General features: G+C 34.2%; 1 protein-coding gene across 1 annotated transcript in view; it reads right to left on the reverse strand.

The window, feature by feature from the left end:
- Positions 1-19,535, reverse strand: part of LOC112912713 (low-density lipoprotein receptor-related protein 1B-like) — a gene marked incomplete at its 5' end in the record, with an annotated part of 72,674 nt that extends 53,139 nt beyond the window's left edge. The window contains 2 exons of the mRNA XM_072745218.1: positions 8,856-9,017; positions 19,448-19,535. Of these exons, the coding sequence (XP_072601319.1) occupies positions 8,856-9,017; positions 19,448-19,535 (250 nt within the window). The remainder of the gene's footprint in view (positions 1-8,855; positions 9,018-19,447) is intronic.
- Between the last annotated feature and the right edge of the window lie 1,050 nt (positions 19,536-20,585).

The raw sequence follows: 20,585 nt of genomic DNA on the forward strand, positions 1-20,585 counted from the left end.
TCTCTCAAATAAACAAATAAAATCTTTAAAAAAAAATCAGTTTTTTTTTTAATCTTGAAAATCAATGACGGCATCCTGATACTCTTGCCATTTTTATCGATAATCAGGATGAATACAAATTTTTTTCTAGCACAATATTTACTATCAAAAGAGATATATCTATTGCATAAAATAGAGTAATAATACCAGTTCATAGTGAAAAAATCTTTAATAGTGAAAAACGTACATTATCAATTAAATATAAGATAGGAATCTTAATTTTTTTCATTTAAAAGATTTAAAGGTTCCTGACTCATGATGTTTTTTCAAAACATGTCAGTTGACATTCCAAATCCGATAAAAAGAATGTGTTTTAAAATTACTCTTAAATTTATATTTAAATTAATTGTTTCAAAAGTAATGTTATAGATGCATTTAACTGGAAATAGTTTACTTGGTTTGACAAGTAAATATTTTTGTTCAATCTGTGTCTCTGTGCATGATTTGTGTAATATGCTATTTTCAAATACACAATTCTATTTCTAGATAATTATTTATGAATCCATTCAGTTTACTAAACATCAAGTACAGCAGAATTACAATCATGGATGACTTCTATTCATGAAAAACCTGCCTTTCTCCTCCTCTTTCTTGTCCTTTCCTGACCTTTCCTGTACTGTCCTGTCCTTTCCTGGGCTTTCCTGTACTGTCCTGTACTGTCCTGTCCTTTCCTGTCCTGTCCTTTCCTGTCCTTTCCTGTACTTTCCTGTACTGTCCTGTCCTTTCCTGGGCTTTCAACTGTGCATGTTCAGTTTATTTCAATACAAATTCCTCTTTACTTGTGTGGCAAGTTATTTTCAACCTTTAAAAAAGCAGTTTTAAGGCTGCTTTTCATTACCTTCACATTATTTTGTATACTCATTCTCCCTTAAGTTGGAAAAAGAAGGGTAAATACTTGTCGGTGGCCCTAATATGGTATAAAAGTAGAAGATTAAACCAGCTAAACTTGGCATGATTACTGGATGAAATGCTGTTTGAAGAATATTGTGAGATTAGAGTTTTCTCAAAATCAAATGAAGCTGGCATGGAAAAAAGTTACTGCTATGATGCCAGATAAAGTAATTAAGCATTTTTAAAGATTTTTTCCCCAATAATAATTACTGAAATTATTAAACATAATTACTAATATTCTAAGCATAAGTTATGTGACGTAGAAATAAAAGCTTATCTTTTATAAACTTTTGTTGGAATTTGAAACAATTGCATAAAAAATAATGGTATGCTTCTAAATAGGTTGGAATAAAGTCCATTTCTAATCTTTGGCCCTTTTTGAAAATGTAAGTCTAAGTTGCAGCTTTGTCTGGCTTTTAATCTGCAAAGATATGTCACTGATTTTTCTATTCTCCAAAAATTATGAGGACACGTATCTTCAAAGAGCTTTTATAATGATATATCCCTAGTGCCTAGAACAGTAAGTGTTCACATATATCAGTTGAATACATTAATTTTAATAATCAGAATATGTACTTTGACTCACATATGACATATTCTCCCCTTGGGGGAAAAATGCCTATTTCCAATAAACTCTTTATATAAAGGCATTTCCCCCTAAATCTTTTACCTCTTATTATTTTATATTTCCAAATAATAGTATATAATATTATAGTAAAAAATCTGTTTGTAATAATTCTAGTTTTATACTAGATCAAAACTATCATCAATATTTCTTTTTTTAATATTTCTATAATGCTGACAATTTCATCTAAACCACCTAGAGTAAGATAATAAAATGGTTACATTACCTTACCCTTAGCATATCATTCTCCACGTAGTCATGTGAGAAAAGAAATGTATTTATTTTTCTTTACGCACATTAATTCAAACTTAATTCTATTTTTAGACTATTTTTCTTTTCTCCAAACTGAAAATAGAAGCACAAAATTCCTCATAGAATGTAAGACTTAATGAGCTGCTGAGTACAAGTATCCCAGAACTCTTTTAAGTGGTATCTTATTAGAGCACAGACAAAAGAAAAAAAAAAAAAAAAGAAAAAGAAAAAAAAAAGGCATAGCTGGGTGGAAACAAGACTTTCCTACTTTGTTTACATTCTCTCACATACCTAATACCTTCTCCTAAATCCAGGCACTGAGTTAAGCACCCCCAAGATTGATGAGGTATGCAAAACATCATGGCCTGCTTCATATTCTAGGGTAGTAGAAAGTCGAGAACACGAATGATGATATAAACACAATGTGAAAATGCCAAAGAGAAGTGCTGGATGTCCTAGGGCAAAGGCAGTTTAAGAAGACAAAGTGGGAGGATTAGAGAGGTTTAGCAGATGTTAAGGAGGCCACGTGTAAAGACAAAGAGGTATGAACAATTCAAAGGGGCACATTTTAGAGAAAACAGATTTTCATGGCTGGAAAAAAAAGATACATAGTGAATGTGTTGTAGTAATCTGAGCAAAAAGCCTGAATAAAAGCAATACTAGTCTTCTCATGTAGAGAAAAAGATTAGAGGACTCTCAGTAGCCAGAGCTCCAAATTACTCTGTCACTCTAGGTGCGAATGCTCTAAGAATCTTGAAAGAGCTAGTTCTGATAATTTCACTTTTCTTTTAGAAAAATATTTTATTTATTTATTCATGAGAACACACACACACACACACACACACACAGAGGCAGAGACACAGGCAGAGGGAGAAACAGGCTCCATGCAGGGAGCCTGAGGTGGGACTTGATCCCAGGTCTCCAGGATCACGGCCTGGGCTGAAGGCAGGTGCTAAACCGCTGAACCACCTGGGCTGCCCTAATAATTTCACTTTTTAACTCATGATCCTTCTTAGGGTTCTAGGCTCAGTTCTAATTGTCCTTCATACTAACGGGGACCACTGAAAACATTTTATTCTATTTTCCTGGTCATTATTAAAACCCTTTAGTCTCTTCTGCTTGGGCCTGATATAGGCTTAATTAACTCAAGATTAAAATTCTTACTAAAACCTCTTTTCAATGGAGTCGAAACTGGCAACCATCAGGTTGAACCAGTGCATGTCTTGAAGCTTTGAATGTTCCCATGGTGAGCCTAAAAAGATGCAGCAAAATGGGCAAGATATCAAATGACAGGAAAATACACCAGGAGAAGCTGCTCTTGGAGTCAGACCCACGAGGCTATATAATGCAGCTCCTATTTTCTCTAGTAGAACAGATTAGCAAGAATAGCTTAATCTCACTTTGGCAATTGTAAAATTGGACAAATAATACTTCACAGGGTTGTGTATTTGGTAAAACATTATATGTTCAGATAAATAATGTTTAACAGCATATTTCTCTGTGACCAAGACATTATACATTTTTAGTGACTTGTCATTTCCCTTGCCAACCCTCCCCTGGGAACATCAAATGGAAACAGAAAAGATCAACTTCAAAAGGCTTTCCCTTCTAGGTTTTTTTTTTTTTTTCCTTCTAGGCTTTTGCAAGTTCTGTTCCAATCACTGCTTCTCTTCATCTGGTTAGCTGCTTCTTTTTTCTGGTCTCAGCTTACATGTCACTTCCTTCAAGAAATCGTTCCTATCCACTAAATTCTGTGTTCTTTCCTGGGTTCTGCAAACCACTGTATTTCATTAATTGTCTTATGATATATTTTGTATCTTTTTCAGAATCACGTTAGATTGTAAACCCTTTGAGGGTGAGAAATATCTCTGATATTGCTGTTTTCTCAGTGCCTAATAGTGACAGGCCCTTGTAAATCCCAAATATGTTTATTGACAAATTGACTAATGAAACAAAATTGCTCTAGTAAGCAAATGGTAAAAATGATCCCACCATGTCTTCAAATACGGTAGACATATATCTATATTCATAACTTTTATAATTACTTGATAGACTATGGTTCTAATACCAGTTACAATAGATAAAATGTCTGGGCTACTGTCAGGTACTCCTTATGTCATAAACTTGAGATATTACTTAATGTCTGTATTTATTGCAGCCAGTGGGAATAAACCATTCAGGTGTATTTCTAATAAACAAAGTTCTAAATGAAATTATAATGGTTCTCCAAGCAGATTACTAGAGAACTTTATGTTTTTTTTTATTTTTTAAGATCTTATTTATTTATTCATGAGAGACACAGAGAGAGAGGCAGAGGCATAGGCAGAGGGAGAAGCAGGATCCATGGAGGGAGGCTGATGTGGGACTCGATCCTAGGACTCCAGGATCACGCTCTGGGCCGAAGGAAGCACTAAACCACTGAGCCACCCGGGCTGCCCAAGAACTTTAAAAATAACAAGGAGAAGACAAACAGATTGCTATTTGATTTTAACACCAGGTTTTTAGGCACAGATTGAGTCGGTCCTCCCTGGCCCTTTTGCTCTAATGTTATTACTATTAACCACTAAAAACCTCAGATATTATTGACCCCATATTTAACACCCAGATTTAAATGCAAAATACATGCTTACTCTTTTCTTTTATTTATATTAGAAATCCTTGCTCCAGATCTGCACAAAATGGAGCTATATTTGTTCCTAAACAACTTGCTTAAAGAATACCCAATTTTACTTTGCCATTATTTATCTCTGTCTCTTCTCCCTGGGTGCTTCAGTTAAAATTAATTTGCATTTGGACCTCAGGATTTTATATTGCCATTAGAATCATGAAATGTTTTTACTCAGCACAACTAAGAACTGATGTTTTACCTCCCACTAATGGACCTTTAATTAGGCACCGTAATGAACCATTATGTCATTCCTTCATTTATGGAGAAAAGATTTTGTATATGCAAGATACAATTTTGACAGAACACCAGGTCCTCTGAACCTTGCCGACTCACATATAATAGATCCTAAATTTATTATGCTTTTGTCAGCTGTTGGATTTATCATTTTAATGACCCTGTCCACAGACTTATATTGCTGCCAAAGCACAGCATCACCATACTGCAGGAATGTTTGTTGACATCTTGATCAACAACTCCTGGGGTCCAATTCTGACTGTAATATTACTACGTCGGGACCTTGAGCAAGTTATTTAACCTCTGTCTAAGGATTAATTGGTTAATTTTAATAAGTGCTTTGCAGTAAAAGGTGGGAAGTGCTATGACTGCTAATAGTGATAATAAAATGATAATGCAGCCTTTTATAATGCATCAGGCTACCTCAGACTGTGATTCTATTAAGTTGCCAATTAAAATATATGCGAACTGAATTTATTCTTTTTAAGAAACCCAATTGCTATAATGATGGCCACATAGTATTTTTTCAACTTAGATCAAAAAAATAAAAAATGGTGATACTTCAGCTTAATTTTTTTAAAGTTAAAAAAAAAAAAAAGATCAACGTTCTATGATGATGGACCAATTGGGAACAGAGAAAAGCTGCACAGAAAAATACCAGATGGTTGTACTCTGATTAAATCTAGCTCTTGTGCTTTAAGTTGATTGTTCTTTTATTAACTTGTCTCTAAACTGCTTTCATTTATTTATCTATGATTATTTATTTATTCGACAAAGGCCAATGTTGGATGTAATCTCAAAGAGGTCATCTCAGACAAATAGGTGGAATGCACACAATTAATAATACCAAGCAAAAGTGAATAGAAACAGACAGAGGTAAAGAAGTAGTGACTTGAAAATTCAAAAGAGAAAGAGATTCATTCAAACTGAGGGCAGATGTAAACAACTTCAAAAAGGAAACATCCTTTAAACTGGGCAGAGACAGATAGGACTTGGCACGGAGAGAGGAAGGTGAGAAAGAATCCAAAGAAAATGCATTCCAGAGGAAGGGAATAACAGGAGAAAGTTGCAATGCCATGGGAATTGACAAGTGGAGAAGCATGATAACTGTGGTTTTACTAGAATAAGGGAGAGGCTGCAAAAGTGGTCTGGATGGTAATGAGGGTCTACATTATGCAAGGTAGTAGTTGGTGTTGTCCTTGATGCTTGGAAGTCTTTCAGGGTTGTGAGAATATTGGAGCCAAAAAGAAAAAGTCCATGAGTTGGTAGGTGGAAGTTGTGCTGAAATATCCTGCTATGTTGGGAGGAGAGTGGGGAGGGGAGAGACACGAGGACGTAAGCAAGGTGTGTAAGCAAGGTGTGACACCTGTATATGACCAGATTGTGTTTGCTAGATAAGCTCTGCTGGCCTATAACACATATTTAAGAGATAAAGCCAGGAAAGCAGTGTGAAAAGAGCATTGGCTGAGGGTAGTGGCATCTAAGGATGTCAAGATGCTGGCCTGCATGAGCAGAATATACACTTAAAAAAAAACAACAATCTGAAACCATATTTGTCTCTGCTGCAACAGAAATGACTGCCTGCTATAACAGAAGGAAAATATTTAATATTGTTCTTTATTCTCAAATTAAGTCATTGCAGATTGTTTGATTTGATGCTGTTCCATGTGTCTCCTGCAGTGAGCAGAGACCCAGACTACTCTTTGTAAGGGCCTCAATGATATCAAACCACCTGGAGGCCAGAATGTTGAGTAGATTTTAGAGGGTATGGTCTGGAGTTGGGTTACCCAGACAGAATGCTGGCTTCCCATTTACTGTGACATTCAGGAGGCTCTTGTGCCTCGTCAGTAGCCTCCTCTGTAAAATGAGAATAAAAGCAACACCTAGTTCATTAGTGGGATTAAATGGACTAATAGAATTAATGCAAAAAAAGAAATGACCACAGGAGTGTCTGGGTATAGAAAGATCTCATTACATATGGTTGAGACAGAAAACAATTCTTTTTATTATGAATACAACATACAGCTGTGGCTATTCTTTTGAGAGTAGGTATAGAGGGTGCAGAGAGAAAGAATGGAGATCAATTAGTAATAATACAGGTTAGCAACGCTGGAAGCTTCGTTCAATGAAGGTAGTGGGGATGGAGCTGGTGAGAAGTGTTCAGATTCTGGGCCTGTTTTAATGGGAAAAAAATGAGAAAGAAGTTCATGTAAAAGAAAGAAAGCAGTCAAGAATGAATCCAATTATGTGATAGGGATCATCAAGGAGTATACTTGTGATGAGCACTGGGTGTTGTACGGCATTGTTGAATCGCTGGATTATATACACCTGAAACTACTATAACACTGTCTGTAGCTATACTGGAATTAAAATAAAAAATAGATATAAAAAAGAAAAAATAGATATAAAAAATCTTTTAAAAAATGAAGTTAGTTAGATCAAAAAAATAATAATGAATTCAAGATACTTGGATCTGAGTGATGGGTGTTTCCTTTTATAGACACAGGGAAAACTATGGTAGAAGCAATTTTGGGTAAGAAAATCAGGTTAATAATTGAAAGCCAACTCAAACTGTCATATATACACATCGGTATCAAAATCTGGAATTCAGGAGAGACATTCACCTAGAAATATACATTCAGAATCATCTGTATTTGGATGATCTAAAAGTCATCAGTTAGTTGAAATCATCTAGGCAGTAGGTTTCAATTTCAGTCACACATCTGAAACATGTGGAAAACTAAACTGTATGGAAGTCTCAGAGAATCAGAATCTTTGGAGATGATGTTTGGGGAAACTGTATCTTACAAAATTTTATAAAAACTGTTTATTCTAATGTTCCAATTTGTATAGAAATCACAGGCTCATGGAGTGAGTGTTTTGAGAAAAAAGAAGAAATTCAAGTACAGTCATGAGCCACTCCAATGTTTAAAGGTCAGGGAGAAGAGGAGGAACCGGCAAAAAACGATGAAAAGAAGCAACCACTGAAATGGGAAGGGAAACAAGAAAGTGGTAAGAACAATTGAAAGTTTTTTTTTTTAATTTTTTTATTTTTTTATTTTTTTCAATTGAAAGTATTTTAAGGAGGGAGTGATTTACTGATGACTGTGGGATAAAATAAGAATTGGTAACTGGATATGAGAACATGGATGACAATAAAATAAATTAACTTGATTCTGATGAAAGATACTTAAGCAAAATAGTGAAGATAAAAACCTGACAGAGGTGAGGTCAAAAGAAAAATAAAGAGGAAACTGTAGCATGTAACAACTCTTTAGAGTAATGCTACTGGTAAAAGAAAAATAGTAAGTCAGGAAATGAAGTTGTGGGTCGAAGGAGTGTGGGCACAAGGCAAGGTTGTTCAAGATAGAACTAGGGAGAGAGGAAAATATTGATAAAGGAGAAAGATGGGAACAGTTGTAAGAGATGTGTCCATAAGTAGCTAAGAGGGATCGATGTATGAGTGGACAGCGTAGCATTTGGGGTAGCATGTGGTTCCTGGTCATAAGGAGATAATCTATGGGTAGAAGATAAAGTAATTCGAGAGATGTGATGGTGGGAGCTTGTGGCAGTTCTCTTTAGTTAGCTTCTATTTTGATCAATGAAACAGAAAGCAAGTTCTTGAGCTCAGGATAAATCTGGGGAGCAGGTATTCAAGGTTTGGGAAGAAAACAGAAGATATGACAAAGATACCAGTAGATTAGCAAAATACAGTAGAAGCCACAGTAAGTGCCCGTTTGAAATTAGTGATAAAAACTCAAGTGAGCATGTGATTTTCTTCAGTTGCATCCAGCCATGGGGCACTGGTTCAGAACAGGTGGAGAATTGGAGTTAACCGTGATTACAGTTTTCTAGGAAAGTACAGTAGAAGGGAAGAAGGAACAAGGGAATTGTGGGTATATACTAAGTCATGATTACAGTGATGGATTATAAGTTAGGGAAGGAAGAAACATAGAATCTTTAAAATGAGAAGGATGAGGAACAGTATAAAATACTGTTGGAGTTAGAGTGACAGAGGGAGTGACCCTGAAAAATCAGGGGCTGCTGAAATTGAGATAAGGGATGGAACATGGAGATAAGAAAACTACTTCACGTCAACCTCAACGCATGCCCTCGGACTGTCTGGTGGGAGTTGCTGTCACTTACAGTACTGACACCTGTCTCCAGTGTGTTCGGCCTGGCAGTGGCAGGAGGGCTGGTTCCCGGCAGTCACGCTGCAGGTGCCTCCATTTTGACAAAACTCCTCACAGACTGTCTTACCACAGTTTGGTCCAGTGAACCCCAGGGCACAGCTGCAGGTGGGTCTCCCTATTGGAAAAGAAAAGGTAACAAAACGAAGAAGTTACTTGGCTAGAATGGTTTATCTTCACAGAATCCTCACTAGACAAGAGACAGGAAGCCAAGATGCTGGTCAAGGTGGGTCCACACTTCCTCTGTGACTGTAGGCAGGAGGCTGACCTCGATGCGTCTGCATTTTCCCACATTCCAGTGAAGCCTAGGTTAGAAGATTAACTCAGGTTCACATCAGGTAAAATAACCAGAGCTCATTTTATGAATAATTACACATTTATACAGGTGTGTTATGCTCTGAAGTGCTCACGTTATTCTTTGTACTTCTCTCTTCATGTCCATTTTGCTTTTTCCGATCATTTTTTTCTACTCATATAGTAACGTAGATTGTATCAGCCATTAGAGTATAAAATAGAGACAATCATGATCATATCTCTCAGTGTCGAATCATCATGGACCACCACTGCTAAAGCATGAGCTTAGACTTATAAATATTTTAATAAGTTTAAAATGGTCATACCATCTATAATATTTATGCGATTAGTTATTTTAATCGATGTAAATTTATACACCGCATTTAGTATGTAAGCACTTAATAAGTCCTATTTTATTTCATCTTGTGTTTTTTTATTCATGGGAAAGGACTGTCCCTTGTAGTCTAGTAAGATGATTTAAAGTCTAATGTTAACAGCACATGAGAGTAGATCTAATGGATCATCTATGGATATTTTTCTTTATTTGCTCTGTGGAAACTAATATCACAAGTAAAGGTGAGCAATCCTTTAGGGTGCTTGGAACATAACACAGTTAACTGTTAGATCAAGAATGAGTCTCTCTAACTGGCTGGAATGCCAAGGCCTGGGTGGAAAATGGGAGTACCGAAGCAGCTATGTAGGAGAAACTCAGGAAAACAAAACGAAATAATAGCTATCATTTGTAATGCGGAATAGCGAAGTTTGGAGGTTGTACAAATGTGAAGAAATCACATGAAAAAGAATAAAAAAGAAATTTAGTCATAGATCTGAATTAACTATGACTCGGAAGTGTCACCCAGTTGACTAGCAGCAGAGAATATCCAGCCATCGCCTCTCTCACCTTTGTAGACATGAGGTATAATTAGACTGGTCATAAAAATGTATGAGTAGAAGTCTTAAGACTTGAAATGTGAAAATGACATAAGTTTTCTCTATTGTCATAGGTTCTACATTTTTTTGAAAAGCACTCATAAGTGAATAAAATGCCTCCAAATGAAAGCCACCTGCCTTTCCAAGAGAATAAATAAGTTGAGGTTCCATAATTTATTTATTTATTTTGCATCGAAAGCTCTCCACACCTTTAAACATGCTTGAAGCTTTTGCTTCTCAGTGAAGAAAGTTACATACATTTTTAATGGTGAGTAGCATTGCTTTAAAACGTCTGCATAAATGTTATTACTTTGGTGGCAGATAAATGCCTATTAGTAGGTTGAGAAACAAGGTAAATTTTATGTACATTAAAAGCTGAGTAACATCGTGTTTTCCATTCCCAGAAAATGGCTTTAAAACTTTTAGCTAAATATTTTTCTTATAATGGTAGTGAATTTTCTAGTTGTTGCTTACATATAGAAAAAAATATCTTCATGGGAACAATAATGGGTGAAAGACAGAGACACAAACAAGGGAATGAATAGTGGTAGAAGATGAAGAGGACAGCAAATTGTTGGAACACAGTTACTAAGGTAAATGAAAGCCCTGAACAAAAGAAGTAGTTCCTCTTCATCAGCAAGAACCAGTGACTGCCTTACAGAGAAATAGAACATTTACACAGGGACACAAATTAACATGAGCTAAATGTAAAACAAACAGAACAGAAAATACAGGAGAAATCAAAATGCATTAGGATAATCATAAAAAGTGCCATATGGTGGTAGGACTTCAGCACCGTGGATTTATGTTTTTCTCCATTATTTTCTAGGTTTCTTTAAATTAAGAGTGAAAAACATTAAAATGAAAGAAGTTTGAAAGAAACAAATGCAACCCACGAAGGCCCTTGAAATCTATTCTGTCCCAGTCACTGAGAGAATGACACCATGCTTTCATCTCATCTGTAGCTGCTTTGAAACTAGGGCAGAGTGACCAGGTTGTCCCCCCACTTCCACATCCAGCATCTGCCTCACATCATTTAGATCCTGGCTGAATTATTTTCAAAAGGCTCTTTTTCTTCCTTTATAAGGAGGATTTCTTTTTGACAAGTAGAAATCTTCATATTCAGGGGAACATTACCAACTTGAAACTGTGTGTTGATACAGTAGATCTTTTGTTTGCTGATGGGAGATGAACCACCTGTCACAGAGTTTTATAATGGGCTTCCATCTAATATTTTCACGACTCTCTCTGGGTGCGCCCTAACAAGTTGCATTGGATTTATTTATAAAGATTTTTTAGGTAGCTCAATTTAATTTCGGCATTTGAAAAGGCAACAATACTGTTACGAAGACTAAGGTATAGATTTATAGCAGTGAAGCATCCAGGGAGCTTGGGAGTTGACAGCTTACAAGAGTAGTATAATCAAAAAGAGCATCAATTAACCTGAGGAAGGAGGGAGAGGATCAGTCTGTTGCCTCTACTCAGTCTAGTTTTTATAGCATTCAGACCTGAAAAGTGTGAGTTGTTAGACTGCCTGGTTATAGACTATCTGTACCAATTACTGGTTGTGAGGCCATGGGCATCACTTCTCTGCTTCTTTTTCCTTGTGCAAAACATGGAGATAATAATATGGGGTTGTTAGGGAGAATCATAGTAAATGAAATGAAAAGTAAAGTAAATGAGATGATATGTGCAAAGCATTTCTAAAGGTACGAGGCACATAGAGAGCACACAATGATACTTTGGCTCCAATTGTTTATTATTATTACTGTTGTTGTTATTTCTATTGAGCTTCGCCATTTATGACTTTGTAACTGCGTCCTAAAAAAGACACCGTCACATTCTAAGAAAATCATTTGGAAAACTGTCTTAAATTACACATTTAATGTTTGTTATTTATTTAAGATAAAATTAAATTTGAGCTTGCATGGCAGCGATGGGATAAAGCAGAAATTCTCCATCAACCTTACTCTCAGACTCCAACATTTTTAACTTTGAAGGATGGGTCTTTCTTTCTCTTTACTTTCTCAACATATTTAATCCCACACTTTAAAAAGAAAACACACACACACAGAAACTCCACATGAGAAACACAAACAATAAAGCACACCTAGTATTTTTATCAAGTCCATTTACTTGTATACCTTCAAATTTTGATACATACTTGAGCTTTTTTTTTTTTAGTCTATACTCATAGCTTCCAATTCTACCAAACAAAATCTTCCATCATAAAGTCACATTCCAATCCTTCACTGGGTTTACAGTTTTAATTTTTTTTTAATATATAAAAAAAGGTATCTTAATCTGTTACTTCTTTGTTATTTCAGAAGAGAGGACAGATCCCTCAATATGTATGTATTGTTCACATCAAGCACTTCTGATTCCCTAGTGGTAAAACAGGTTTAGGGATGGAGAAGTTAATGTGTGTTTTCTTTATTATATATTTATCTCTGATCTCTTAATCTCTAAATCCACTGATTTCTTTTCAATCATCCTCCTCAGATGTTCTCCATAATTTTACACATTTTATTCTTGAAACTTCTTATTTTTATTACACATTTTATTTCGCATCTCCTCTTGAAAATTCTATCTTGGTGTCTAAGACATTACCATTACTGATGTCCGTATCTTTTTCTGATTGTCCTTTTCAATTGCTTTTATGCTTTCTCTTTCTTTCTCTTAAAATATATTCTTCTAAACTTATTTTGGTGATGTAATACAGTTTGATGGCTCCAATAATTCTCTATCTGAATACTACAGTCTCAGTCTTCTCACTCTGGACTCCTTGTCCTTCGTAACTGACAGACCATTCTCTCTTTGTCCTAGGCTCATCAACTCCCCCATGACCCACAAGAGAGAAAATTCTTCTCATAAATATTGTCCTGGTAGCATACGTGATTTCTGTAGACTAGTGATTTCTCCCAGTGACGGGTATGCTCCATACTCAAGTTCGACACTATAAGTTAGCAAAGTGCCTTACTAGCTGTGTACAACAAATGGAGCTTAGTTTATTTTCTTGATTAATTTATTATTAATATATCTGCTTCCGTTCGTAGATAAATGGAAACTTGTTGCATACATCTTCTAAAATGTGCCAGCAAATTTTCATGCAACAAGGTAAGTAAATAATAAACTACTGAGATTTAACTAGATAAACTACTGAGATTTAACTAGATAACTAATAGTAGCTAATGTCAAATATGGCAAAAATATAATTAAAAGTGCTAATCATCTATAGTCAATATTAAGGAATATTCACTGACACAACTAAAGATTGTATTGATCATAAGGAAAAGAGAAATGGGTGCCTGCTTGGCTCAGTAGGTTAAGAGACTGCTTTCTGCTCAGGTCATGATCCCCAAGGATCAAGTCTCGCATTGGGCTTCCTGCTCAGTGGGGAGTCTCCTCCCTCTCTCTCTCTACCCCTCCCCTGGTTTGTGTTCTTATTCATTTACTCTCTCTCTCAAATAAATAAAATCTTAAAAAAAAGAAAGAGAGAGAGAGAAATGGAAATGTCTTGGATTCTCACAGGGTTCTTGAAATTTCACTGGTCTTACGTGGCCCTTACATACTTAAACTAGTCTCAGTAAAAATGATTAATTCTGAAATAGTTCATAAGAATATTTAACAAGAACTAAATAAATTTGGCACAAATAAAATTGTTTATTTTTGGCATTAGATCTGGGAATCAAATATTGTTAGATATTTATTAATTGTGTGGCTTTGCCAAACTTACATTTCCTCACTAGATCTCATTTTGCATCTCATTCTGTAAAATGGTGTCAATGATGCCTACTATGTGCTGGTAAAACACATCATACAACGTCTGCCACATAGCACGTACTTAATTGGTAGTATTAGTAGTAGTAGTAGTCGTATTGAAAAAAAAAGTAGTAGTCGTATTGGTATTATAATTACTATTAGTATTATTATTAAACAGATTGTTTATTATTTAAACAACTGAGTACATATGCTTTTATTAAAAAACTGCATATGGAATCCCAATACACAGTTTTTCCATATTCTTTTGAAAATAATATGCCCATATCCTATCCATATATACCAGTTCAAATAATGTTTTAAAATATATAATAAAAATGCAAACTTTTCTATCATATAGATAGGTAACTACATGGATAGCATAAAAAATTATCATTAGTCCTTGTTAAATGAACGTTAAATTTATATGATTTTGTTACAGTTTTTAGATAAATGGACCTATTTGATTATATGTTACTTTTAGCTATATAGTCATAGCCAGTGATTTCTCTGATATGGACAGACTATTGCTGATTTTCAGTGATAATAAGTAATGTCTTAGAGCACTGACTTTTGAATATCCTAGATTCTTGGATTTTAGTGTTCTTACTTAGCCACTCAAGTTCACATCTGAAAAATAACACAATGTTAGACATAATAGAGTGATAAGGATTAAATAAAGTAATATGTCTAAGGAATTTGACAGAGTTTTTCATATTTATTAAACATTTAAAATGTAGTAGGCACTATAATAAACAAAATTAAGTAGTTAAATTTCCAAAATATTTTAATTACTGGATATATATTCCATATAGAAATCACTATTTACTTGCTAATAATTTTAGAGTAAAATTTGCTGTGTAGCTTTTGTTCAAGTAATATATGAATAAATCTTTTGGTCAAGTAATATATGAATAAATATCAATCAATCAATATGCTCAAAAACCTATATTCATATTTGAATATTATAAATGTGTATCTGTTGGCATTTTTCAGTGACTTGATATACTACTGGTGTCTGTTTTTAAAAGCTAGATTTATTTAATAAACAGTTTTTAAGATGATTATAAATATGCTACTCTTCAGTGTATTTAATCAATATTATATGACTTTAAGTAGGTAAAATTACTTCTCTGCTCAATATTGGACAAATAAATCATTACTCTTTTTTTTTCTATTTAAACATAATGCTTGAAAATGTGTGGTTGATTGCCATGAAGGAATGCTAGCAAAAGTAATTACATATGAACTTCCTATGAGACAGTGACAGTGTTTATTATTTCTGAGTAGATACCTGCTAGTGAGCATCATTAGTCAGTTCTCTTTTTAAGCAATTTATTGAATTCATAGTCATTTGTCAATGTGAACCCCGATGCATCTTAACCCTTACTTGTTGAGTAAGTCTGGTGCTTATAAATTTTTATTCCTGGTTGTAATGTTTTCTACCTAACAAGTTTTCAATATATACAGTCATTGTTTAATTCAATAGTCTGATGAATACATTGAGTCTAGATAATAGAATTTCATTGACATTTAAACTGCAGAGCATATTAATAAATGCTTATATTTAATGTTCCACAAAAATACTATCTGAAAGTTACCCTTTACTCACGATATCTTTACTATTTGAACAAAAACCACATTTTTGTTATTTTATATAGGAGAAAAATAATAAGCTGAGAGACAAGTCACCATAGCCTCATTTGGTTAGATACTAGATTGCAATCAGAAAGCCCATCTCCTGACCCCTAATGCCCAAGACCACTCTGCTTTTTGAAATCCATCTTCACTTCTGACTTAGATTCAAGTGATAAAAGTTTTGAATGCTTAAAAAAATTGCTAGTCTTTTTGATAAAGAGATTTGACATTCTACTTTTCCACTTTATATAATGTTTTCCTGAACAGAAAGTGAGTGCCCATTTATACACAATTTTAGTAAGTTGACTATAGCTGTCGAGTTGTCTTAAGTATCATAAAGATTACAGAGAACTATTCAGCAAAGCCTGAAAAAGAAAAGGAGGAACTGGATCATACCTAGCGCCCTCCCAGATACTACTTAATATATTCTGACATGTTTCAAATTATAGGTCACAATCTATTTATACTTTTGGAAAGTTCGTTTTCAGCCAGCTTTTTTGAAAATAAGACTGAAATATTTTTGTCCTTTCTGTGAATATAAGGAAGCCAACTCAAACCTTCTGAGATTAGCTTAGAAAGCCATAAGACTTAATAGTTCAGTACCACTCTCACCATGTAGTTCAAATGAATCAGTAATTGATTCAAAAAGTCAACAGCAGAATTAAAAATCTTACTTTCAGCCACTCACAGGTTTTTTGTGAAGGCGCAAGGATTGTGAACAGCACCTGGAACTCAGTAAGCAGTTAAATATATGTTAATTACCATGATCCTGGCAATAATAATTATTATTTAAGTTTCTAATAATAATTATTATCATTACTTAATTTTTAATTCTAACAGCAATGCATGTTAATTGTGGAAGTTGGAAAAAACAGACATAAAAGGAAGGACCTATTTCCTTATACAGATGCTTTATTTATGCATTTTTTCCCTATTAGGCTCATATTATATAGTTCTATTTCTTGTGCTTTTTAACTTTAAAATACAATGTAAATTATTGGATCTTATGATGTTTCCATTTCTAATTTTTGAGAAGCCTCAAAATTCCATTCTTCACTGTTGCAACAATTTGCATTCCTGCCAACAGTGTATGAGGATTCCCTTTTTGTCTACATCCCTGTTAACATTTATTTCCTGTTTTTATGATACTAGCCATTCTGACTGGTGTAAGATGGTATCTCATGGTGGTTTGGATTTGCATTTCCCTGATGATTATTGATGCAGCATTATTTACAATAGCCAAGATACGAAGTTATTTAAGTATCCTTCAATAGATAAATGAATAAAGAAGGCATGATACATATGTGCAATGGGATATACTCATTCATAAGAAATAATGAGATTTTGTCATTGTAATAACATGGATGGACCTAGAGGGTATTGTGTTAAGTGAAATAAATCAGATAGAGAAAGACAAATTCCATATAATTCCACTTATATATGGGATTTAAAAACAAAACAAATAATAAAGAACCAACCCATAAATACACAGAACGAACTAGTGGCTGCCACAAGGGAGTCAGTGGGAGATGGGCAAAATGGGTGAAGGGGAGTGGGAGGTACAGACTATCAGTTATGGAATCAATAGGCCACAAGAATAAAAGGAATCAGCATAGGGAATATAGTCAATGATACTGTAATAGCATTGTATGGTGACAGATGGTAGCTATATTTGTGATGAGCATAGCATAACTTACAGAGTTGCCAAATCACTCAATTTTACACCTGAAACTAATGTAACATTGTATATCAACAATACTTCAATGAAAATAAAATAAAATACAATGTGAATATTTTCCTATATTATCATATATTCTACAATTCTGGTTTTATTTATCATATAACATTCATCTTTTAGATACGCTATATTTTACATATTAACTATTTGGATTCAGATTTCTCTCTCCAGTTTTATATTCTAAATAACACTATATTGAACATCTTTACTTCTAATTTTGGGTTTTATCATTATGTAATCCTTGGAATATGTTTCTAAAAATGACATTATTTAATTAAAGAACACAGAAACTTTTTAAACCTCTTGGAGAGTACTTCAAAATTGCTTGCTTCAAGATTTGCACCATGAACATTTTCTTCTGACAGTGATTTACGAATGCTGGTTTCATCTATGTGTGACTGGGCTCCTCCTGCACTTCTTCCTTTCCAAACTCCTTCTTTTTCTTTTTTTCTTTTTTCCCTTCCTTTTTTATATTTGTGTACATGTGTGTGTGAGACTTGTCTTCTGCCGTCTTCTTGCTATGGGTATGTATTTCTATGTCACTTATTTGTTAAAAATATATGCCCTTTTTATGTTTTTACTTTTACATTTTCTTTTTTTAAATATTTATTTATTTGTGAGGAGAGAGAGAGAGAGAGAGAGAGAGAGAGAGAGAGAGAGTAGAGACACAGGCAGAAGGAGAAGCAGGCTCCATGCAGGGAGAGTGATGTGGGAGTCGATCCTGGGTCTCCAGGGTCAGGCCCTGGGCTGAAGGTGGCGCTAAACCGCTGAGCCACCCAGGCTGCCCCTACTTTTACATTTTCAATATAATATTCCTTATATCCTTAAAAAGCAAGTAGGACCAAATATCCAGGGCTCTTAGTACTCTCTAAATATAAACAATATTTATGTTTAGGAAGTTAGGACATCAAGCTTAATTTAACTTAAAAACAGCTCTCATTTAGATAAAAGTGGAAGAAAACAAAGGTGGGCAGTTTAAATGCACGTTCACCCTTTATCAAGATATTATTTAGGTGATTGTAAACTTTATGTCCTAGGTACAGATGTGACTCAAGAGACATCAGTATTTATGTTTTGTCATTATTCTCAGGATGTTTTGAGGGTATCCAAAAGTTCTTAGCTTAACTTGCTTTTTTAGCAAACATTTTTAGGGTAGCCTTTTTTTTTTTTTACCATATTTGATGGCAGCCATATATGCCACCTTAATACCTGGGGGCAGTGTTCTCGATAGAAAGAGCCTGAATGAATGAGAAAGAAAAGTCTTACCATATACTTATTATTTTTTAAGGACTTTATTTATTTATTTGATAGAGAGAGAGAGAGAGAGAGTATGCAAACAGGGGGATCATGAGAGAGAGAAGCAGACTCCCCACTGAGCAGGGAACCCCATGCTGGGCTTGATCCAGGACCCTGGGATCTTGACCTGAGCCGAAGGCAGATGCTTAACTGACTGAGCCACCCAGGCGTCCTGCATCTACTTATTATTTTTAAGGCCCTTCCGGTTGGAGTGAGAAGTAGTGAGAATAATCTTTTTTTTTTTTTTTTCCTTTCCTTAACAGGGGCCACTGTCTTCCTGTTTCAGTTCTGAAAGCAAAACCTTTCACTGCCAAAGTCCACAGATGTGGTAATAGGGGGAGTCACAGTGAGAGCTTCTGCTTTCTTCTTTCCATATTTATTTAAACATCAATACAAATGTATTATCTACTAAAAAAAATTGCACTGTCACTCCTTTGTCTGGGCAGTCCTGCTTTTGTGCATTTTCAAATTCCCCAAATTAAAAGTTGCCCTCCCCGCTGCGTAATTTCAAACTTTATGAGTAGGAGTTTTTGGGTATATTGCCCCAAATTGATAAACTCTCTTGCTTTACTACTCTAAATCAGCTGTGTAGAAAATCGTGATTCATTTCGATATGAAAATTAAAAGTCTAAATAACAGAACTCAAGAGTATTGAAAATACCAAACAATATATTTTAGAAAATAAATATTTATAAAAGTGAAGATTAATTGTAAATATATATAAATATCCTCATTATATTCATGATGAGAAACATTCTTAAATTCTTCTCTATTTTCTCTAATAGAATGATTGAATAATTCAGTACTTTACTCTCATTTCCATTATTTTGCCCAAGGCAAACTTTATCTTAATATCCTCCTATGAGCAAGTCATAGAAATGAACTACATGCACCCTTGTCGATATAATCAATGTCAAACGATTTCACTTTGTGGTACTTTCCTGTATGGATAGAGTCCACATATTTCAGTTTTAGCTTTCTCTATAAAAAAAAAACAACAACAAAAAACTTAAGGCACGAGGAAACACTCATGTCTAAGATGCAAAATTTTAATTATGCCTCTCAGATGTGTGCTTTTAATTAACTGGTGACATTTCCTTTGTTCAATTATTATAGTCCTATACAACTGTCATAAACTTATAAATTTTAATTAAAGCTGCCCCAAACCCTAGTCATATAGTGTCCACATAGGAATTTGCCAAAAGGCTTAACTGTAAGTAAACCAACAATGAATAAATCCATGAATTGCCCGCTGGGATTTGTTTAACAAATTAACATTTGTGTGGAGATAATGAGGTTCTACAGTCTATAATGCCAAACAATGTTTTTATAAAACCATATTTTTAAAAGTAAAAAATGCTTTGTAGATGACTTAATTTGATATGATATTATTATTATTAATTAGACGCTGTAAGACTATAAACTATATGGCCATATCTCAAATTGAATTCATATAAAGACTCATTTATATTACTAATTTGAAATATAATTTTTTATGAACATGTTATCTATGTGAATCAAGATCTACCTGGGTGTATAGGTAAAATTGATATGCTAAAAAAATTAAAAAATAAAGTAAAATAAAATTGATATGCTATAGATTTTAAGAATATAGCAAGATCTGAACCAATGACTTCAACAAAACATTAAAAGTTGTGCTATATCCAATAGAGTTCTGGATCCATTAATAGGACAGCAAATTCAGTGTTTTGTAGAGATTTGTCTTTGTGGATCCATTTCAGGTTGAATAGATACTTGTAGTTTGGAGTACCAAACTCTTTTCCATTTAAATATTTCTAAAGGCAAATAGAAGAAAACCATTTCATTGTAATCCAATTATTTTTATTATCATAAAGAGAAAATTAACAATCAAATAATAAAAATCTTTAAACAAGTCATTTATGTAAGAAAAGCTTCTTCTCTCCTAAAAGAAAAGGTATCTGTGTCACTAAAATACAATTACAGGTCGTATCAGTTTGCCACATATTCAATCAGTTTTCATTTGCATGGTCCCAGCAGTACAATTTCTCC

The sequence above is a fragment of the Vulpes vulpes genome, unplaced genomic scaffold, assembly GCF_048418805.1.
Source record: "Vulpes vulpes isolate BD-2025 unplaced genomic scaffold, VulVul3 Bu000000661, whole genome shotgun sequence".
In the NCBI taxonomy this organism is placed as follows: Eukaryota; Metazoa; Chordata; class Mammalia; order Carnivora; family Canidae; genus Vulpes; species Vulpes vulpes.